We start from the raw sequence: 24,046 nt of genomic DNA on the forward strand, positions 1-24,046 counted from the left end.
ATAGAGTTTGTCTTTTGTAGCAAAGAAAAGTAGGAATACTTATGAATTGTTTGGCAATTGAAAGGCAAAAATTGAAAACTCATTAATCGGGTAATATGCAAATTGATTTGATGTTAAACGAATTAAGTTGTTATGTGTTAAATTTAAATCAAATTTAAAAATCGGACCCGTGTATTTTCGGACTTCGTATTTTTTAAAGCTGACAACACTATAAAAACTAGTTGCCCGCGCGCACTTTTATGTTACAATCCTATGTAGTTTAGTAACTAATCGTTCGATTCAGGTAGAGTTCGCCAGAGTACTGGAGCATTTTTGACGGTGTCGGTATTTCAGAACGGTAGCAACATTTAAAATTCGTACAGACACGTTACATGTTACCAGAGTTTTTGTCTAAGTACAGACTTAAGATACGTGCGGATGTTGCACGTTGTGGGAATTCTGTCTGGGGGTTTAGACATTTTTAGGATCCCTGAACCATTTCGGTGTCGCGCACGATATTACCGATAAAACACGATTTCAGACTTGTGAGTAGGAATCGAATTAGCTGTACACTTGATTTCTGCTACAAGTGTTTTACTACCGACGAGATATAAGATAGACTAGACACGCAATGTTAATTTTTCTCGCACGGCTGGAGGTAACGTGACCCCCTTATCATTCCAGTGTCACTTACAATGTTACCTACAGAGTAGAAGCAAATACAAATAAATAAATAAATAAATGAGAACCGTGTTCTTTCTCATTTTTTGTCTCAACATTAAATTTTTCTGAACGCTTGTAATTTCTTACACTTATTTCAGCTATTTCGCTTTCGCTATTATGTAATTTATATTTGAGGCCATAGCCTGTGCTCATTAATCATGTATTATGCATACGTGTAAAATAGAAATAGCGATCGCAAACTTTTAGTTTACAGGTAAGTGATAGTAGCGAATTTCAACGCATTCCCTTAGAATGAAATGTATGTAATTCTATTTGAGATCATTAGAAACACAATTAAAAATCATCTGTTTACTTTTATATAAAATAACTGAAATGTTTACATTTTCTGCTATCAAAATATATAAACAAATAAAGCGCGATTCGAAGACCTGTATCGATAATCGTAAATATTTCTTTTGTTTTTTACGAAGGTGAGTTGACATTTGTACATATGAATATTTATGTATTTGATACTGATATGCTCGGAACGAATGCACGTGAGGAATTACAGCTTGCCTCTTCTCTGTAGTACCGATAACTGAGCTAAAAACGCGCAAGAATAAGGGAAATCGGTTGCACGCTCTACCTCGGCCCTTCCATCGAAATATAGTAGCCGAGTCTCGTGTTCCCAAAATTCGATAAAAATAAAAAAGCCACCGCTTCGTCGAAATGAAATGGGATGCCAATGTTCGTTACATCTTATCCGATTTATGGCGTGTTTAGACTCGTTTTGATTAAAGAAGCATTCCCAATCGATTCATCGTGTCCCTATGATATAATTTAAAATTATAAGATGAATTTGAACTTTATCAGTACACAACGATCGGAGTGATTTGTAAATATCCGAAAATTGTCTCTCTATCGTGCAAGTATGTAAGTCTGAAAGAAAAAAATGCTTACTCAAGAAAAATTCCAAAGTTATTCAATAAGTTGGTTTCACAACTCATATATACCTAAATAATCGACGTTTCACGTATCGACAGATTACTCAAGACTTAATGTTGAAAGGCACCTTTGGAGTTTAAAGGGTTAAAATATTATTCTCAATAAGTTTTTAATATTTTTAAATTATTATTTCTATATTTAATTAATATCATTATAGATGTATGAAACAGTATACATAGTATAATGTTCGTTCCGCTTTCCTGGACGGATGGTTCAAGTCAAGAAAAACATGTTGCTTTTATATAAATTAATTACGCACTCGATCAAATATGAAAACAAGCCTCTAACCAAACTCAATGCAGCAACTATCTATAGAATTATGTACCTACCTTTCACGCACAACAAGGGGGATAAGTTACTCAACCATATAAAAAAAAAGGCACAGTGAAAAGCATATTGTTCCGAATGAAGAGAAAAAGATAGAGCTAATAGGCGGGGCAAGAAATTGAAGAGTAAAGGAGTCACCCGATGAAAGAAAAGGACGGAATGAAAGCTGATGGCGTAAACTACACTATTCGTGGCGTTTCAGTCGCAGTATTGCACGCGAAGTTTAAATGTTGTGCGAAGCAATTTAACCGGTCTTAACTAGTTTCTTTCTCGGTTTTGAACTCCGAAAACTAAAATATATAAACAAAGTGATCCAAACATTACCGTTCTGCTATTGTTATAATAAATTTAATGTTTTAGAAACGAATTTTCGAATTTTCAAGTGACATATGTGTTTGCATTAGTTAACCCAGAAATTGAGGTTAGGAAAGGCGTGACATAGTTTTGTATAAGTGCCGCGTATAACTATTCGGGAACAGGTGGTGAAAACGTGTTTATAATTAAGCCATATGAAATCAAGAAAAATTGAAAAACCGTGTACCTATCGCGAAAACTCAATAAAAAACAAGTAACATTGTATCTTTTTCCTTGTGCATAAGAAGTGCAATTGGTGGTGAGGACAACAAAACAACGGGTCATGCGAATGACGTAAGGTAACGGATCTTTTTTCTAGTAAATAAATTGTAGAGGTAAAGCTGAATAACTACGAGAAACACTGATGCTGTAGTTTGTTTATATTTATTTTATATATTTAATATAATTCTGAATAAGACTGTTTCTCAATGAACTGTTATTCGAGAAAATGAAATAAAATTATTTCGTTTAATGAACTGGCATAGAAGAGTGTACTGAAAATATTATGAATTAAGATAAAATGTATAAAAAGTATTTGAAGATCAGTATTTGTTTAATTCTGTTACAGTATAAAAAAACTATATTATGCTGGGTTGTAATGGTTTCTACTATTACTATAAACTAATATTTTGTGATTTATTATCAATTTTTTATATGCTAGAGAGATAAAAATAGTACTAAAAGTAATATTAACGCACTAAAAATATGATCCCTCAAAATGGGTACTGTTTATATTCTCTTTAATTTCATACGTTATTTTTAATTCTGCAGATATAATTGAACATATATAGTTTATATACATGATGTTTTTGTATAAGTTATACAAAATGTTTAAATGTTAAAAAAAAAATGTAATACTATATAACTGTGTTTACTTTAAGCAGATGTATTCTTATACAAACGTACGTTCAACATAATAGAGTTCCAAGAGTCTTAATAGAAGTTATATTAATATATTTTTGAAAAATGTTGATCTATGAATATTTGTTATTATTTGAATAATAATTTGTATGAAATAAATGTATAAAACCAAATATATTTACATTTTCTTCATTGAAAGACATAACTAAGCCGAATATAATTTGTATTCTTTCGTTAATTGCACAGTTTGGCCTTTTATATTAAGAATTATATCTATGATTCTTCTAATTATAAACATATTTTTGTATATAATAGTATTTATTATTATTTATAAATTATTTTATATAACCTTTTATTATTTCATATCAGCAATAACATTTAAGTTCAAAAATTAATTAAGTTATAGAAATGATATAAACGTTAAGAGATATTTTTTAATGATTGTATAGCTTTGTTGTGTTCAAAAACTTATCATATTTGCATCATATGAGTTGTATTAATATGAAAACGTTAGCTAAAATACACATTGTACGATAGATATTTCAAACATTTTATTAATATCGCTCAATTGATTTTTTATAGAAATCATTAGTTTGTGTTTAGTTGTATTTTGAGTACCTTATGATTTAAATACAGTCACGTAGGATATGGAGTATAACCTGAGAAAATTAATCACATTTCAAATTGTCTAAATAATAGACACATTGAATTTATTATATATCAAAGGAGTGCAAATCTAATGAATATATTTAAATAAATTCTTCAAAAAGTAAAAAAATAATACAGATTTGTGTTTTATACTAAACTGTAAATAATAAATTGTCATTTTGTATATTTTTACTTATTCGTACACTGACGTATTTAACGTATTGAATTTGTATTCTATAAATATGACAATAAGACAATAAAATTAGTTTGTGAATATTAGAAACAATAATTGTACAATGCATTTAAATAGTAATGCATGTAATGCTTTTCAAAGTGTTTATTAACAAAGTGTTAATTATGTGGTTTACTAATTAGGATAGGTTTTATGCACATTTAAGAACTTATTTACATCGGTGTATGTTTTTAAAAACATAGTATTCATTTCTAAGGTTTTGTTATTGATATTTAAATAGGATATGGTCTCTATAATTAATTTCTTTTGCAACCTTAATTATTTCTTTTATATAACATTATATATATTTTAATTAATAGTAGGGCATTACTGGAAATTGTTTAGTTTATGTTACTTACCTAAAAGTTTATATATTAATTTAAATAATATATTCAACATTAAGTTCCGACTTATAAAGTAAAAATATTTGTATACGTTTTGTAAAAAGTGTCCAAAGTATTTACTAATGAAATTAAACTTAAATCCTAGTAGTCTATTTACGGTAGTCACAAATGTACACCACGCTAGCCCATATCGAGAACCAGCTCCATAGTCCATATTTGAACCAGATGGTTAAAGACGCTAAAGATCGATGATAATCGTTTCTACGTGATGCTGGTTACTAAACTAACATATATAAAACCAAGCTCTCAATATTACCAACATAGTGTTCGAATCAAATTAGCTGTCCGTTCACGATATTATTTATGAAAAAATAAAACAGTCATACCTATTTTTTGCCGGAAAATATTACATTTCGATATCTTTTCTTCCATTGAAATGTTCCTCTGCAAAGTGTAAACAATTCGCTTTGTGCTTTACCGTAAGTGGCAGTTTCTTCTGAATTTTGTTCCATGCAAAGCGTTTACATGTTTTTAATTTCGGTGCCTGCTCCTCGAGCTGTTCGTCTTATTGTTTGATTTGCCGTTTGAGGCGTCACGAAAAACTACACCGATGCCCGCTTAAATTCCACGGAAATTTGCTCGACTTAATTTCACTGCACCGTTCCTACTCTTCTCCCACTGCTCACTGTCTCGAGCTCAGTGCGACGTGATCCCCGTAGACAGGGATTGGAAATGAATACAACGAGAGGAAGAGAGGCGGACACAGGTCAGAGAAACGCCGCGTCAGGCATAAACATGCAACAAAGACAATTTCAATTGCAATCATTTTAATCTTAGCTTCTCGATCATAGTACCGATGGAACGTTGAGATTCTTCTCGTTAAAATGAGTCCGAACACGACGTGAATCAGTCTAGTTTTATCGATTTGGGGCAAATGAGCCTTTAATTTCGTTAATTACATTAAGTCGGTGAAACTAGTCTGATTTCCATCGTGTTCGGACTCATTTTAATCACGACAATCGCAGAAATTCACCGGCACTACATTTAAGGAGGAACGGTTAACATTACTGCAGTTGAAATTTTCTTCGTTGCATGTTTATATTTTGGCGCATACGGCGTCGCTTTGAAGTTCCGCGTGTCATGACGTTCTCTGCCTTTGTTGGGTTGTGCTCGGGTCAATTCCTGGAACGAAATAGCTTTCTCTTGTTTTTTCTGCTCGGTTAATTTCTACCGCTGGGCCCGAAATTGTGGAATTTAAGCGAGTATTATTCTCTATTCGTTTTTCACTTGTAGTTAATGTAGATAGTCCATTGGCATTTCTCAGTGTTCCACTGCCCATAATTTCTTACATTTTCTAGTAAAGTAAAAATTACTTTCCTGCTTTTTTCTGATATCACGAAAATTACAAGTTTGCGATTATCACGGAATTCTTTAGAAACATATTTGCAAAATGCTGACAACGAGATGATCAATTTCGAAGAAAGCACTGCTATATTCAAATATTAAATATATCTACTTCCTATTCATTTTAAATTACAACTCTCTGATAATTAGTAAAATCAACGATTTCAATGAATTCAGAGTACACAAGAAGTTTAATTCTAATTATTATACGATTTATTTCATTGGATTTTATAGCGCGTTAAAGCTTCTGTTTTGTTGATTCCATTACTATAGCGGTGATACTTTTTATGATCATCATTTATAAAGCGGCATTGGTTGTAAGTGGGTCAGTGAAATTCTTCTGGAGCAACGGTGCACAACTGTTCACTTCCTGGGTATGGACATTCGGTTCGGCATTGCATGCATGACTGGATATGATTGTTAGGTTCTTTTTTCATTGAACTATATTATGGAAGTTCACCCTTAAATGTTGACTTTTAACACTATGTTCGCGGAACGCGTGAAATTGACCCATATTGGATTATAGGAATATTATTTTGTAAATGTTTACGCCGATTTTGATTGACGCGATCACACTGACGTGTACCCCAATTACCTACTATCGAATCTCCAGTTTCCACGATCTAAATAAACGAGCATCAATTCTTTTAGGAATAATAGAATTAAGTGTATAATAAATGCCCGTAAAATTTCTTTCGTTTGTTTCCTTTTGTTAAATGTTTTTTATTCTATCATTTAAAAATAGAGAACAAGACAAACACAAAACTCATGGAATATTTAACTTTATTTTTATGAAACTAATGCATTTGTGTCTAGTTCGATGGAAGAAGTAGTCATTCTTAGGGAGTTTACAAAAAATTTTTACCTGATTTTACTTTTCGCATTCTTTATGTTACTATACATTGTTGGAAACGGGTAACTTCCCGTCGTTTTACGTTACTCACTCTCGTTGTCAGTAATCTTATTCACTTCCGTTGTTAGTTGTTAGCTGAGAACAGTTAGTCCGAACGAAAACTCGGTCAATCGTAAATAATTATGCGTTTTAACACACGGAAACACTCTCGTTTGCCACTTACCATTTCCTGTTGATCGAAAACTATTAAGCATAGATTATTGTCGTATATATAATCAGTCCCATTCTATCTAAGAGTGGATTTTGTTTTGTCATTTTGATTGAATCCGTTTACAGTGTAAAAGCACGAGTGAAAATGAACTGTATTCGAATACGCATTGTACTTTTTCACATTTTGTGTATTTACATAAAATGTAACTGAAATCGATAATCGCCTTGCATTAGCTTCCGTTTACATATTACACGTGACATCTTTTAAGGTCTTAACCAAAAATGGAAACGCGTTCCTTTAATAGGTGGTATTTCAAGGATCGTAGAACCGGCAAATCTGTGTTCCGCTTTTCAATGTCACCGCTGAATCATTGAAACATTTACCTCTTAAATGCTGTCATCCGCTATCCGTGACCTAAAAAAACTTGCTTTTCAATTCACCTTATTTGGAAAGCAAGCAGTCGTCTGTATCCAAAAATCGATACTTCTTGGACAAATCGTATCAAGGTTTACACCTTGAAGTGTGACCAACCAATTACAGTACACGTTGGTATTTTATTATTTCTATTCCATTTCCTGCAAGTATAAATTCTAAATCGTGAATACATTGTAACGAATCCCATGAAGGATGTAACGAAATGAAAGAATTAAAAACCTTTAAATCGAATGAATTGCTATTTGAAATTCTATAAGTTTTAGTGCCTAAATAATTAATTCTATAGTATATTTACTCGTGTAATTCGCACAAAATTTCAATTACAGTAATTTCAAGCTGACCTTCTCAAACGTTATGCCAATGAATTTCTGCGATTGTCGTGATTAAAATGACTCCAAACACGATGGAAATCAGACTAGTTTTACCGACTTAATGTAATTAACGAAATTAAAGGTACATTTGCCCCAAATCGATAAAACTAGACTGATTTACGTCGTGTTTGGACTCACTTTAATCAGAAAAATCTCAACATTCTGTCGGTCCTATGATCGAGGAAGTAAGGTTAAAATTATTGCAATTGACATTGTCTTTGTCGCATGTTTATACTTGATGCGTGCGGCATCTCTTTGACCTTTGTCTGTCTCTCTTCTCCTCATTCTATTCATTTCTATCTCTGCTTACTGGGATGACGCTACACGGAGCTCGAGACAATGAGTAGTGGGGGAAGAATAGGGATGGTGCAATGGAATTTATCCGAGCAGGTTTTGTGGAATTTAAATGAGCATCACTGTACATTTTTATCCCATCAGTGATCTTTCTTCTTTATTTGCGTTAATATATTAAAATTATATGTAATGGAATTGTTATTTTAAGAAATAATTATCTGAGCTAATCGAACATTGCCACTTTAACAAAAAAAAAATTAATAAAGTAGAACTCATATCTCATAAAATTTTAGTACATAATATACTTCGTATTCGCTTGAAACTCTTAAAATGGAGCTTGAGTCATCTTCTTCAAAATAAACTTTTCTATCGTTCTATTAACTATCTAATTTTCTGTTTACAAAATCTTAGTGACTTCAAATATATTAGCTACAAATTATTCAAGAATAAGGAGATGTAGAATTGTAAATACTATAACAGCTAACTTGAACTTTTTTCTAAATTAACGTACACCACTTTCAAAATAAACGGTTCTTTTAACAGTTAATCGTCGGTTCATTTCAAGTCCTGACTTTTAACACGTTAAGCGCCATGTCAGCCACTGGTGACTGACGCTTCTGAATGACTAGAAAACAATCGTAACATACAAGACAACCGATGTGAAATAAAAATGTTTAATAAGGCAACTAAGTTGATAATAGTGTAACGCGAACGTTGCAACGCCAAACAATTCATAAGTATTCCTACTTTTCTTTGCTACAAAAGACAAACTCTATGGGGAAACGCTTAAGATTTTCGTGGCGCTTAACGTGTTAATAGTGGATGACTTTTACATAGGTGTTCGCGCGTTAGAGAAATTCTTCCACGATGCTAGTATGCATCGTGATGTTATGTGTGGATGCTGTATTTATAATCATATATGTTTTGTTTCAGATTGTAAAGGATTTAGACCACGAATTCTCTTTTTGCGCATGAAAAAAGGAGTCGGTGATCCAACAGACAACCACTTCAACAAGAGATAAGGAAATAAGTGAAAATTTAAAATGGGCGAAAAACGGGGCACGAAGGCACTGGAACTATGGTGCCGGCGAATAACCGACGGTTATCCTGGCGTAAATGTGCAAAACATGACAACATCTTGGAAAGATGGGCTTGCATTCTGCGCGATGATTCATCATTTTCGGCCAGATCTCATGTAAGTCGATAAATTAAAATTTCGTATTATCAAATTTTCGATTTCCTTACATAAGTATGGTGTTATCTGTCATCCGATTAGATACACAATAAATCATTGATATTCGCGTGTTATAATATGATTCAAGCATAAACTCGTTAAATAATAGAATTCCAATCACAAAGCATAACTTAAGGTTAATTTTGTTTACATAAATGGTTGTTTCATAAAGTAATATTTGATTTAAATATAAAAAGTATTCAAGCATAGTTGACGCATTGCCTCCATAATTTCACATTATGATAGAACATGTTCTTCGTTTTTGATTACAGTGATTTCAATAGTCTAGACAAGAACGACGTGTATCAAAACAATGAACTGGCTTTTAGAACGGCGGAACAACATTTGGGAATTCCAGCACTTTTGGATGCAGAAGATATGGCCTCTTGTTCCGTCCCGGATCGATTATCCATTTTAACCTATCTTTCACAGTTTTATCAAACTTTCGTTGGTAAGTTCTTTTAAATAATTATCTATGTACCGTCAGTTGCTGAGAACCTGGCATTAGCGCCGTCGTACGGGCAGAAGCATTTGCTCTGTAGGTCCGTCTATCCCTCCATTGCGGTACCGGGAAATCCAATTGCGAGTCTGAAAACGTGTTGGGATTCGCGCAATTCTCTCACTGCGTTCGGCTGCATAATATAAGCTTAGTACATGGAAAGTGATCTCGAAAATCTATTGAACTTCAACTAATTCCTTTTTCCAACGAAATAATCGAGTACACATTGTCTAATATTAGGTAGTTTGTCTATATTTAAAATGAAAGAGGATGTTAAATAAGTAATGTCTCAAAATTAAAAACAATTTAGATTAACCAAATTGATATTATTACTTTGTCAGGTTCTTCCCCAAGTCGACCTCCGGTAAATAGGACGACAGAGACCGAAGACGAGAGAATTACCCAAGTATCAGAATCTCCAAAACAAAAGGTATGTAAAAATTTATTACATTTGCACATGTGAACCGGTTGTTGATGATGGGGGTAATGTCATCTGTACAAAGAACTGCTTTTCTGTTAGAAAACTTCTTAGAACACAAATAGGATTATATCAGTTTGTATGAGGTATGTTTTATGTTTTAAATGCGATGGAGAAAAATTTAAGTTTCTTCTTTGGTAAGAATATTTATTCAATACATTTTATACATTTATATTTCAATATACGATAGTATTTTGATTAATCGGCTTAATTGGAAGAATAAACAGCTTGACATAAATTGAGGTTCAGTGAGTAATCAAGGTTCAGGAGGAAATAAAAGAAAGCACGTTTTTTATATCAAAATAAGCTGATTACTTGAAAATGTGTTACTTTTTTAATTCTGTATTTACAAATGTTTTATCACGTAAGCTTTTTTTACTGCCATTAACCTTTTTATGAAATTAGGATAGACGTTATCGTTGCTCTAAAAACTGACGAATACGATTTATAATTGAAGTATCCTTCTTACGATGAATTTTTTCTTTTTCTCCAACTTCGTCGTCAGATTCATTTTCAAGCGCAGCGGGTATATCTGCATCAGCGTCGAGTAAATTTAATAAATAAACAAATTTTCGGACAGCGAGTCTTCGATGTTGTCTTATTCACCTCCTCGTATCCTTCTGTAATTTCATCCAGTTGCATAATTTTGTTGATTGTATCATTTGGATGAAAATGTTGCGTGTCAGCAATTTCATATCTTCGAAGTTAACTCCGTGGTTCAACGATGTCTTGTATTCGAACTTTGTCGCGTGCATCGGCACTCGTGTAAATGGCATCATTGATATCAATGGATTTCAATGGAATTATAAAATTGTCATTATAAAATTGTTCATTGTTTCCGAAACATCTTGGTAAAGAAATTTTTCTCTTTAACGGTATATTCGAATATCCTCTTATACTTTTCAACTACTGCATGCGCAATAAAAAGACTTTCGCTTTGTATAAATAGCCTATACGACCATTAAACTTTGCGTTATCATGGTTCATCGCTTTACACACGTATAATTACTAAGCTTTCCCTTGTAAAAGAGGTATTTGGTTATTTGTTGAAATGAAAAACCCACTTCGTGTAGACGATTTCCGACGGTACGATCAGAAACATTTTCTGCCCAGTATGCATTTATCGCTTTCGAAGTTGACCATCTCTTTCAACAATTTCACGTAATTCCCTATTGTCTCGTTCGTTGTCCTCTTCCGATCATCGGGGAACGAGCGGTTTTGTCTTCGTTGATGGTACAAGAACGTCGGCGAGAGGAGTCTGAATACGACAACTTTGGTGCGACGTAAGGTGTTATTGAGACAGTAAAACACAATTCACACCCACGTTTTGCGTTCGCGGAAAGGTGAAAATCTGATATTTTCTGGACGATGTACTTTTTGGAGTAACGCGTCGGCGGTACGATGCTCCAGTTAATAATGGAATCTCTAGATGCCGTTTTTCTACTGTTCCGATCGAAAGTCGGATGTCGCTCGTCTAATATTGTACGCCGCGCGCCGAAAATGCTCCAGAAATGCTTAAATGCCGTCCGCCGCGTTCCTCTGTTTTACCGGTTCAAGACAGAGAACCGCGGACGGACAAATCAATTAAAAACGTGGTGACGAAGTCGCTACGACAACCATCGGAGATACATAGAGTCCGAGTAAAACTGCGGCTATCGGAAGACATTCGGACTCTGCTCGGCATTGTAATTTTTAGTACGCACGGTTCACGGTAACCATCGACTGAAATGAAATTAGACAAACTGCTTGTCCTTTTTCTCCTTCCAACAACGGAAGGTGGTTCTACGAGAGTTCTCGGCGGAAGTTTGCTCGGCACGTTGAGGTGCAAACTCGTCCGGAGCTCGACGGATTTTCGGTAATCCAGCGCGTGCCTCGACGGTGCCATACCGTTAAAAAAAATGATATTCAGGTGATAAAAAATGAGAATCAGACGACCAATAACAAGTGTGTACGGTCACGCGCTCGCGACTCGACCGCGTTAATGAACCAATCGCAACCGATGCGCTCGACGGCAAATTAATGTCGTAAAGGCTAATCAGGAGTCGGTGTTTTGGTAAATAAAAATCACAATATTTGTGACACGGTGAGTTCGTTAGTATAAAGTTTACTGTGATCAACTCGGAGAGTGATCGATCCTCCGTGAAAATTTAGCTTCCTCGAAGGCAAGTCATTTTTCAGGAGAAGAAAAATGCCGTTGGGGGCAGGAGAACATTTATAACAATTCATTCGTAACAATTCCGATGGGGATGGAGAATACACGTTGTCTAGTGAGATTAGAGGTGACAGGAGTCTAACTCCACCCGTTGGGATTCCCCGACTAACGCTCGCCTCGACTGCCGCGCGTGGCCGTAGGATGATCAACGGTTTTTAAGGTTTTTAAGGTCGGATGTATGGAAATTATACATGTCTGCGGCGATTCTAGACAGCTAGTAACCAGATTTTTATTGGACACGTTCGAGAAATTTTCTGGTTTATGGTTGAAATGGTTGTACGGTGCGTTACGCAACCTTCAATATCATTTTTAACGATATATGGTCTTTTTAATTCGAATCCTGTGAAAATTATACGAATAAACTGAAGGCTATTTAATTTCTAGCCGACGCTAGAAATAGATCGGGCGTATCGCGACATTCGCAAGGGGAGTAGCGCAAGAGCTTAAGGGAAAACACCGTATACGTACTTGAAGTTTCTTTGTAACTAAACAATTCTGCATTACATATTATTACAAGTCTGAAACACTGTGTTCTCGCTCGATTATGCCTAGGTGACTTCTACCTTTCCACAAATTCTTTTTCTGTCTTCCGTTATACATTGAAATTTCCCGGCATCTACAAACGAAAAATGTGTTCAACTCTGTTTTAGGGATTACAGGAAAAGAATGAGGAAAAGGAAAATACTGAACAGAGCGACAACATTAGTTTCCACGAAGACAAACCGATAGAAACTATAAGTACGGAAATACCCGCCGCATCCGTGGAAAATTTCGACAGTATTTTAAAAGTTCCAATATCCTCGGTAAAGAAAAGAAAAAGAAAATCGGAAATGACGTCGAAGATGAGAAATCTTATAGAGGAAGCATATTAAATGAAAACACTGCAGCTCAAAAATTACAATGCAAAGTAACTTAAATACGTTCAGATTCAGCAAACGATAGCCTAACCTCTGACAACTTTTGACTAATTTCAAAATATACTTTTTCCGGTTAATATTTTTTGTACACAACATTGAAAAGTCAATGACAGTGATTAGCAGAATATCGACATCCGCTCACAGAACGGTTTACCACAACTGTTTCCATATAATCGACTGTCAGCATCATCGATACACCACCGACTCAGCACTCTCATCGACCAGAATCATCGTTTTCGTCGTCTCTATTACTATTAGAAAGTCATACGCAGCGCCATTTCACAATCACGTATGCAGCCATCATGCTAGTTAGTTTAGCGTAACCATGACGTAGCCATAATAAAAATGCACAATCAGTTTTTAAACTTCGTGAATCTATCGACAACATTGTAAATCGTATATTTTCCAAAATATCTTAATAAAATATGTTTGCCGTTTCATTAACTATTACTTTTTATTTTATCCTTTGGTTCTTTCTTCAAAGTTTTGCATACGTTTCGTACACGTTTAAAAAAATTTGTATAAACCATTTGGAGGAAATCAACAATTTTTAAATTTCCTTTCAGTAACTAGAAAATGTCATAATCAATCTTCCTTGGATCAGTATGTTTTATACTCGGAATCGGATAAATAATCGTTTTCTCATTTATTTCTTAGGATTCTTTTGTGTAGCACTGCCATAACCCGACTACAAAATCTCAAAACATTAAACGAAAAATAATAAATAAAAAACTATATTTTTGTCGTAATTTTCACAGTTATTTGAAGATTAAGAAAGCGTAAAAAATGAAATCTTAAATGTTGGGCGTTCACAGCAGCGTCCTTACTTGGAGCTGATTAAACGAGACCGCTTGCTTCTTCGTTAGTGGACTGTAATTTTCGTGTGTACAATTATGTCTGAACACTAAGACGCGCTTGTTTGATGTGTCTCGTTCGACCGTTTTGAGTTGTCTGTCTCGCTGGCGATCTGCGAGTCAGATCGTCAGCTCCGAAATTTAAGAAAACACCCTGATTGGTTATAGCCAAAACTGACAAGTCCCAATCAGGGGCCTTCGAAACGAATTGTCTCCACCGTCCCTTGGCGCGCCTAGTCTAACGAGGGTGGGGTGCTACCTAAGACATGCAGAGACTATGTTTTTAGCTTGGACACAAATTTCCTCCAGGCAAAGCCCAGGAACCGAGTGTCCTTAGGATACCATTCGGTCGCCCTTCGGAAATATGCATTTACAACCGTCGCTGGCTGCCACGCGCGGGTGAAAGGAAAGTTTTGGAATTTGATTTGAAAAGGCGAATGAGTATTGCCGCGATGTGCCGTTAAAATACTAAACAATAAGAGCCGTTTTTCGCCCCGTGCTGTAAAGAGCTTAAGTCTCTGCATGTGTCGTCTCTATTAACACTAGTAAGCTCTCAGATTATGACTTTTAGAATAGGATATGGCTTCCGGTGTAGAAAACTGTTTAACCTCGGGCAGGCAAAATGATTTACCCCCTACGCTAAATCATTTTATATTTCGCATTTTTGGCGATGCGTGGCAAATAATTAAATTCCAAATTACACAAGCGTGATGAACTCGATTTTTTGAGTGAAGAACAAGTGAATAATTGATACATTACAAAACAGCTGTATCTCATGATCAGAAACAAGGTTATATGCTGTATATTTATGTGAACTTCCTTTCTTATCTTAGTGTGCTATATAAACCAGTAAATTTATGTTTTCGTATTATGAAAAACCCTGCATACACTGTGGACACTAGAAAGCAATGTGCACAAAAATAAGTTCGCATAAAATAAAACCAATTTTTGCATGTGTTTAAGCTTTCGACACTTAGACGTAGATAATTCTTATAAATAAATGGTCGACGATCTTTGGTAAAAGTGCTATAACTTTTTATAAGCTGATAATACATTCGCGGTATCGCAGATTATCTTTTTTATAAGTTTTATGGTTAATCGCGAAACGTATTTTAGAACGAGTTATCATTTGATCGAATAATACGGTAGATTTTAGTAATTTTTTCTAAGATTGCTTGTAGTCGTCGTTTTCACATGTACGAAGCAAACTTTCATATACCATTTAATTAGTTGAAAATCATACAATGCGTTTCTATACATTCGATTATTCTTGTATCGTTGTAATAATGGTGATGGCAGTACTATTGCGTCATACTAGTAATGTAAATATAAAGTAACTTCTACGATGTCCATCTGACAATTAGCAAACGAAGGAATTTTTTTTCTCGCGCAGTAGATACGTTTTTATTTGTCTCATGATATATTTTTATTCTCCAGGAGGAAAGCTTGGACTTAATGGGGCAATATAAACCTGAAATATTCTGCTAGAAGGTAATTTTGCTTTGTCGTTTATTGCTTTGCATGTTTTTAACTTCTATAGTAGGCATCCTATCTTTAATTTTTCTTACGCTTCGGAATCCATTATGATTTCAAGCTCTAACACTATTCTTCACTCTTACAAAGTACAACGCGATTAGTACTTGCGTTTCTTATTAATTACAAACGATATATTAATAACGTATCGAAGACTAATACATAATAAAATAACATATTCGATAGTACGCAGTAAATATCTGTTTTATCAAAATGATGCATTACGGTTAAATACGATACGGAGATTTTGACTGATTAGGAATGCTGAAGTTTCTCGTAGAAAATTGGAAATATAAATTTATACTAGTTAGAAATGGTGCTTGGCATGGCGTAAAGCATTATGCACTACAGAGATGGCTCTTTAAAGGTGATCTAGTATTGGAAAGTTTAAGGTCAACGTAATCTTCTTTAATGGAATGTTATATATTTTATTTACAAACATGGTTATATTTATCGTAACGAATTCATCGAGGTATACTGTAAAATTAAGATAAACTTTGTGTTCATCGTTTCTGGACCAACCAGCCAATTACTTTGTAGGTATGTAAATACCCGACTATTTGTATGTAAGTTTTCTATCTAATATATAAGACTTTCATCATTTTCATTTTGTTTATATGGAGCATTCACTTATTAATCGTTAAACGAAGATTCTTAGAGTGCATCTCTTCGTTTGATTTTCTCCACACTTTCTGATAACCATCCGATTCCGAAATATTGAATTTCGTCGCAAGATATTACGATTTTCCAGAATTCTATAGGCTGAGAAATATACTTTTTTGGCGAATTCCAGACGTTTCCTTCGGTTTATGGCATTCGCATAGGGTTTCTTCTGGCTACGCGACCATTATACGAATTTTTTCGAAGTATTCTCCGGACTGTTTTATTCGAAATAGTTTTATTACTTCCATCCTTCATTATCGCTGCGCGCCAATAATGATCGTGCGTCAAAGTCGAGGGCGGCCCGAGTATCGTGAGAGGAAGAGTCCCCTTACCTCTGTGCACTTTTAGCTTGACGGTCGATGGAGTTAACGCGAGAAGTGTATAATAAGTAGATGGCTGACCGGCGAAGCAATAAAAACCCGTTGCGAAATAACCACAGTGTTATTAACTTCGTTTTTAACGCGTTAAGCGCCATGTCAGTCACTGGTGACTGACGCTTCTGAATGACTAAAAAACAATCGTGACACACAAGACAACCGATGTGAAATAAAAATGTTTAACAAGGCAACTAAGTTGATAATAGTGTAACGCGAACGTTGCAACGCTAGATAATTCATAATTATTCCTACTTTTCTTCGCTACAAGAGACAAACTCTATGGGAAAACGCTTAAGATTTTCGTGGCGTTTAACGTGTTAAACATCATTCGAATAATATGAAAGTTTTATAACAGGATTACCTGATCGTAAGAGACGAACGCGTGAATTTGAAACTGCGTAAAATATAATCTACGAAGGAATACTTTTTATCGTGATTTTAACAAAGAAAATGAGTTCTAATCTCGTTAGAAACAAGAGCGACATTTTAGGTTTCCGTCTTAAATAACGCATCCTCTGTAATTAAGTGCTCGGATCTCGAATGTTTATAATGCCATTTCTCGCATTGATTAACAGTCGTATTTGAAGAAGGTTAAACTTGACGACATCACGAGTGGTTTTTTATAATACAAGCAAGACTTCGTCTATGGTTTATTAAATCACACGACACCTTAAATTTTCTTTATCCGTTATTTAACCTTAAATATATAATTACATTTGTCCCGTATGAGACAAATTTAAAGAGAAACTATTCTGCAGATATTTTAATTGCGATATTCTAATGCTGTTTGTAATTACGTAGGTGACGCCGTGCCTGGGTATGCGGAGGGAGTCATGCTTTGTGTGCGGACTTCCGGTGTTCTTGGCAGAGAAATTGGTGGTCACCCATCTGATTTATCATCGGACATGTTTCCGCTGCGCTCGCTGTAATAATCAGTTAACTCACGGTAATTATTATGAAACCGAAACAGGTGACTTCTGTTGCGAGGCGTGCCCTGACGAAGGAATCTCATCATCTGTGATACAAAAATACAATGATACTCTGACATTCAGTACAACATTAGGGGGGGCTGAGGAAAGCGATATCGTTACCGATTCAAGCGATCGGGGATCTTTCAGTGATACAAAAGAAACAGATCAAAATATACCTAGCCATAATTCTGTTAAACGATTACAGCCGGAAGACGCTATTATACCTGAAACGGTGGCACAAACTTCTCGGTTAAGGATGAATTATATATCGAACCATCTGCTCTCGATGAATAGCGATGAAATTGTTGCCGACGATGATACAACAGATGGAGAATCGAATGTCGTTGAAAAACGTACCACGAATTCTGAAGCTGACGAAGCTACGTGTACGTCTGAAACGGCATTTTTAGTTAATGATAAATTTGTTGAACAGGAGGAAGCCAGGGAGGAGAGTAAGAATTTTTGTGACACTTCTTTGAAAGTTGAATCTCAGAGTGCAGAAGAAACGGATAGGGATTCCATGAAAACGGACAAAGAAGTACAGAAATTAATAACTTCCTCGTTCCGTGCTATAAATAAGGATAATCCTAGTGCTTTAGTTACTAAAACAAGTAATATAAAAGAATCGATAGACCATATCGATGAAGATGAAGATACTGAACGTTGCCTTTCTTTAGTTCAACAGAGGTTAAAATTATTTGAAACTTGCGACAAGGAGGATCGCGTTAAAAGAAGAGAGAAAAAGTTTCAAAATATCGAAGCACAAACGTCTAAAGCGCAGAGTAACGGACGTGTAGAATTAATAAGTAAAAGTCAAGTAGATCTGAAATTTGATCAAGAAGGAACAGAAGAGCAGAAACATTTAGACGAAGAAACGAAAGCTCTAAATAATAATACGATAAAATGTACCGATGAAAAGTCAATAATGTTGGATATAAAAAGTTCTAATACATTAGATTCAGAAACTATTGAATTAATTAATAACGAAGGAAGCAATTCCGTAAGTAATGTTAGGAATCTCAGTATAGAAGAAAGCGAAGAGAACGTTATGCGTACGCCTGAATTATCTAAAAATTTAGATACAATTAACATAGATAGAGAAAGTAGCGAAGATCATCAAGTAGATAGTGATTCTGTAAAACAAAGTAGCCAAACTTCCGGGCAGAATACCATGAGTAAGGATTATCCAGAAAATTTAAATCCTTTTAAAAGCGATGACGAAGAAGGTGAGGATCACCATATAAGCGTGGACAGTTTCAAAAGTTCTACAGCTTCGTCGAATCCTTTTGAAAATGAAGCGAGCGAAAAGGAGGGAATTAGTAATGAGAAAAAACTGTCGCCACCGAAACCTGCAAAACGAAATAATTTGGGTAACACACCTAAACAACAGTTGTCTCCAAACATACAAGCAAAACGGCGTTTGGCTGCACCTCAAATTAATCTGAATCCTTTTTGGAGCGACGAGGACGATCATGACAGTGATTTGGATTACCAGTGGAAAACCCCCGAGCAGATGCCTATTCCAAAACCACGTAACATTAAGTACGTATATAATCAAAACAGTGAATTATGTAGTTTTAATAAGGCTTTTATTATTATAATAAAATATATACACTATGAATAAAATATACACTATGAGATTTTTACTTCGTTACATCATAACTTTGTTTATAACGAGACAAAAGAAAAAAAACATAATCAAATATTATATTAAAGTATACGTCTAGTAAACAATAAGTATTTGAGACCTTATAAATACTTATGAATCTAAAATACAGAAGAGAATAGCTGTTGTATAATGTTCCCGAACAGTTAATTACACCACCACAATCCCCTGACGTTAACCCGATAGAAAATTTGCGATACACATTGAATTTAGAATGAAGGAAATAAAAATAACAAACAAAAATGATTTCCACATTATATCTGTAGATAGTAGACTAGCAATGAAAGTAGAGTTTGCTAATGTATGATCGATTTTGTAGAAAGTTATTGCCAAAAAACTAAGTGTACGAATACTGTTTTTACCCACTGTACGCTCGTACGGTTCGACTTCTCGAGAGCTGTACAAGTTTCGTAATAGTACAAACAACCGATCGATTAGACAACAAAGCAATGAATTTAGCGTTTAAGGAATTATTTTAGCAAACATATTATTTACAATGTAATCACAGCAATAGCGAGCCGGATCAATGATGAGAACTAACACGTTCCCATGACGTTTTACCTCGATAGGAACAACATGTGTAAAGTATGGAGTATTTTATATTTATCATCTTTAAACACCTCCCACCAAAAATGACGTGTCTTCAAAATCGATTACTTGTGTCGAATTTTCAAATAAAACGCACCATGTTAATAATAATAATTAATATTTCTGATTAAAATAAGACCAAACATGACCAAACATGACATATTGTAATTTATTAAATACATAAATGTGCTCCAAAATATATCGTGTTTAGCCTCGCCTTAATCAGAAAAACCTTACAATTCAATCGGTAGAAATTAGTAAAAGTGAACAATAAAGAAGATTAAGATTAAGAAGGTCGGGCGTCTCGCAATTTGATTGGCAGCACCCTTTTCTACAGAGATCAAACAGATCTCTCGGATCTTATTTCGAATTCGAATCAACACCACTACACGATTAGTCTCGATTTTCGGGTATTTACTAAACGCGAGAATACTGTGTTTATTCGACTATCGCGAGCATGCGTGAAAATCACACTTTTAGCGTAGAATGAGCTGAGACGATAATTGCGTTAGTTCGCGATCAATCGGTTAAAAGACAACGATATTGTAATAAAGAATTTGATTTTAATAGCAGGAGCTTGTACGCATCGAATACTTCCTTAACAAATTCTGAATTCGGAGGAACCCCGGGAGTAACTTCTCGAAAGAAACAACCAGCACCATTACCTCCAATTAATAAGGACGCACGAGTGCCCGAGCCACGTTCTTCTCCAGCACTCGAACCCCGAAGTGGTTCAGCTGAATCTCACGTAATTAACCGATAAAATGTTCATTTATTATATTTGAAGTTTATTTATTCTATACTCTTTATAAATATAATATTTCATTGGAATAATACACGATTGTGATCTGGATATACACTGTTTCAATAGAAATCGCATCAACGTACAACGCCTAAGGCCCGTAAAACGAAACCTGCTCCTCCACCACCAATGGTAACCAGTACTCCGCATAGTACCGTGGTTGCTCCACTGCCACACGAAATATCTCCAATAATCGATTCATGTAACACGGTTGAAACTCAAAATTCATGGGAGGATAAGAAGCTGACTAAAGATGAAGCGAACAGAAATAAACAAAGTTTGACGCACATTTCGCACGGGGATACTCTGGATTATCACACGCCATACACAGACAAAAGTACACAAGGGAAATGGAAGAGAAAGAAGAATCCGGCTCCGCCGTGTCCAATACCACATAGAAGAAAAGTAAGTATTTGTTCATTTGATATTCTTTAATAAGGATTTAGTAAGGATTTAGAAACTTAAATACGAGAACCACACAAATTTGTAATTAGTTGATTTTTTATCGAGTATTCATATGTTTCAGATAAAAGTAATGTCTCTTAAGGATGTCAAATTGGAATTAGATGAAATTGAATTACAGCAACAAGGGTTGGAAAAGCAAGGTGTACGATTGGAGCAACTGATCAGAATTAAATGTGAAACGGGACTTAACAATGATGGTAATTCTGTCTAAATTATATGTAAATCTGAGTAATCTGGCATGTTCAAAGATTGTTTATAGTATCGATAAAAAGATTAATAATAATAACGAATTCGTTATTAGTTTCAGATGTATCTATGCGATCTGACGTAGAGGAATTAGTTCTGGAATTATTCGCGCTTGTGAATGAAAAAAACGAACTGTTCAGGCGGCAAGGTGAATTAATGTTGCTTCGAAGGCAACAGAGATTGGAGGAAGAACATGGCGAAGTAGAGTATCAAATTCGTTGTTTAATGTCACAAAATGAATCCACGAAAACAGATTTCGACAAACAAAGGGAAGAAGCATTAATACAGAGGTAACTGTTATAAGAGACAGACGAAAAGAGTCTTCTGTGCACAAATAATATATATCACTCGGTATACACGAATAATGAGATGTTCCTTTTATGAAGAAATATGGTTGTTCGGTAACATACTAAATGTTTGATTTTAATTAATTAACAGACTCGTACAAATTGTTGAGAAACGAAATGAAATAATCGAATGCCTGGAAATGGATCGTCGCAGAGAAATAGAAGAGGATAAAAGCATACATAAACACATGGGTCTCCTTGCTGGTAGGTAAACTATCTTGTAGATGAATCGTTCGGTATAAATTTGTATTATATTATTTTTTGTTTATTAGCCAAAACCAAAAATGAACTACCGGACAACCAAATGAACGACCCTTGTTGTTCAAAAACGAAGAAAGGCAAACCAAAGAAAAAGACGAATGAGAAAAAATGTAAAAAAACATCCAAAAAGGATATCGATAAGGATATAGACGAGACTGAGATGAAATGCAAGCGCCACAATAAACGAAAATGGTTTTGAATTGTACTACTTTAATAAGTTAAATATTACGTATTGCACGACATAATTTTAGCTTTTAAACGGTACTACCTCGTGTAAGTTAAATATTTTTGAAACTGTAATGAAGATTTGATATCCGTGTCCTGTTTATATTATAGCTCTATTGTAAGCGTCTTGTATAAGATTACATTTACGAAAAAAAAAATAATGTGGTGTTACATATTAGTTAAATTACATTTACGTGCTTGTGTAGTTGGGCATGAGTTTATTTTGACTTATGAAACAGCACTCCGTCAAATATATAGTTAACAAATATCAGTCAATTGAAACGCATACGTTGTAATGAAGCTTATATAAATATCGAGTATCGGAAAATATTCTTCATGTATGTTTTAAGTTGTCCATATTCATGTTTACAGAATGGTCAATAGAAAAATTGTTTATCTTCGTATACCGACGGAAATGCCGTAAAAAACATTCTCACAAATTCATAGATACCGCTGATACAACCGAAATATTTTAAGGGTTGATGCAACGTACAAAGTATGACGAGTATTTCTGTCCCATCATAAGGCTGCACTCTAAATTTCTATTGCATGCTCGTCCTAAGTACATTTATCAGATTTTTAAATGAAATTCAAAGAAAAATATCACTTTATTGAACTAGGATTAAAATTACTTATTTCGTTTGACAATTTTCTATCATCTTCTATTGTATTCACATTTATAAAATGTATTTATATATTAAATATAATGTACTACGGGTATGCGAGTATCCGAAATCACGGGTATATGAGTCCGGTCAGACTGAACAAAAATCGAGCGAGTTCTCGAAATATATATGAGTACCTAAGAAATCCAATATTTACAGCTATCTTACAAAGAGAGCGTAATTTTTATGAAACAAATAAGGTTAATATTTTTTAGCGAGTAAGAATATTTCAATAAAACTTTATTCAAATGAATGAAAGTCAGTATACATATTCGACATATGAACCTCAAACGTTACCACAAACCGAACCAAAGTTTAGAGAAACCTTCTATTAAATCTTATATTTCTTGCAGTGAAATTTAAAATGTAAACGTCTAAGAAATCATTGAGTATCTGCCTCTATATTTTTATAAACAGGACGGCCAAATCTACCAGTATATTAAGTTCTAACCAGATCAGTGCCCCGAAGTCCTCACACTCTCCTTGTTGGTGTCAATAATATCTATAGTATAAATATTTTATACATATCTCACATAGTGCCACACCAAAATGCTGCATCCTGATCAATTTTGATGATTTTGAAATATGTTATTCGAGGCATGATTCTGACTAACTATTTCTTATATGTGTAAAATACCACGAACAATATACTTTAAATTCATTAAAATCGGTGAGGGTATAGCATTTCGACCAGTTCACCTATATCATAACATCCATGGTACAGATATTTATAATATAGATATTATTATCATTAAAATACCCGGAAATGTAGGGTTGCTCAAGTACTCGGCCGAGACTGCCCGACTCGTACCCGAAATTTTGATTGTCTGCACTCCTCTACAATATACATAGAAATTATGTATATAATAAATATATTTTATAAACATGAAGCTACGTTGAAAAGTAAAACGATAAGACTTTTTGCCCAATCTAACACTTGTATTATACTTTAGCCATTGTACTTTATATTTTAGTTATTCTTTAGTTTCGCTGTTCACTTAACAATTTTAAATAGTAATTACTACTTTCAAGATAGCAGTGCTCATTTACTAGATTCTTTAT

The 24,046-nt window shown here is 34.4% G+C and overlaps 2 protein-coding genes across 4 annotated transcripts in view; one reads left to right on the forward strand and one right to left on the reverse strand.

Moving 5' to 3' along the window:
- LOC116429064 (uncharacterized) overlaps positions 1-5,115 on the reverse strand; it is a 31,361-nt gene extending 26,246 nt beyond the window's left edge. Inside the window, exon 1 of the mRNA XM_031981486.2 lies at positions 4,800-5,115. The gene's annotated coding sequence lies outside the window, so the exon portion shown is untranslated. The remainder of the gene's footprint in view (positions 1-4,799) is intronic.
- On the forward strand, positions 1,981-22,461 carry MICAL-like (protein). 3 transcript variants are annotated; one of them, XM_031981479.2, is made up of 11 exons: positions 1,981-2,627; positions 8,915-9,176; positions 9,488-9,666; positions 10,056-10,144; positions 17,550-19,261; positions 20,547-20,721; positions 20,845-21,180; positions 21,302-21,437; positions 21,542-21,776; positions 21,925-22,037; positions 22,106-22,461. In XM_031981479.2, the coding sequence occupies exons 2-11, from the start codon at positions 9,025-9,027 to the stop codon at positions 22,291-22,293; spliced, it is 3,315 nt and encodes a 1,104-aa protein (XP_031837339.1). In that variant the 5' UTR covers positions 1,981-2,627; positions 8,915-9,024; the 3' UTR covers positions 22,294-22,461. The 3 variants fall into 3 exon arrangements, with proteins under 3 accessions (XP_031837339.1, XP_031837337.1, XP_076230094.1); XM_031981477.2 differs by having other exon boundaries at positions 1,982-2,627; positions 20,544-20,721; XM_076373979.1 differs by lacking the exons at positions 1,981-2,627; positions 8,915-9,176; positions 9,488-9,666 and adding an exon at positions 15,613-15,666 and having other exon boundaries at positions 20,544-20,721.
- The last annotated feature ends 1,585 nt before the right edge of the window (positions 22,462-24,046 follow it).

Source organism: Nomia melanderi, chromosome 14, assembly GCF_051020985.1.
Source record: "Nomia melanderi isolate GNS246 chromosome 14, iyNomMela1, whole genome shotgun sequence".
Taxonomy (NCBI): domain Eukaryota; kingdom Metazoa; phylum Arthropoda; class Insecta; order Hymenoptera; family Halictidae; genus Nomia; species Nomia melanderi.

What these genes read in the sequence shown, in the direction of transcription:
- MICAL-like (XM_031981477.2), top strand. Translation starts at nt 9,025, where the DNA reads ATGGGCGAAAAACGGGGCACGAAGGCACTGGAACTATGGTGCCGGCGA. An exon ending in CAATACCACATAGAAGAAAA is followed by an intron (nt 21,181 to 21,301) that starts GTAAGTATTTGT and finishes CATATGTTTCAG; the next exon opens with ATAAAAGTAATGTCTCTTAA. An exon ending in ACACATGGGTCTCCTTGCTG is followed by an intron (nt 22,038 to 22,105) that starts GTAGGTAAACTA and finishes TTTGTTTATTAG; the next exon opens with CCAAAACCAAAAATGAACTA.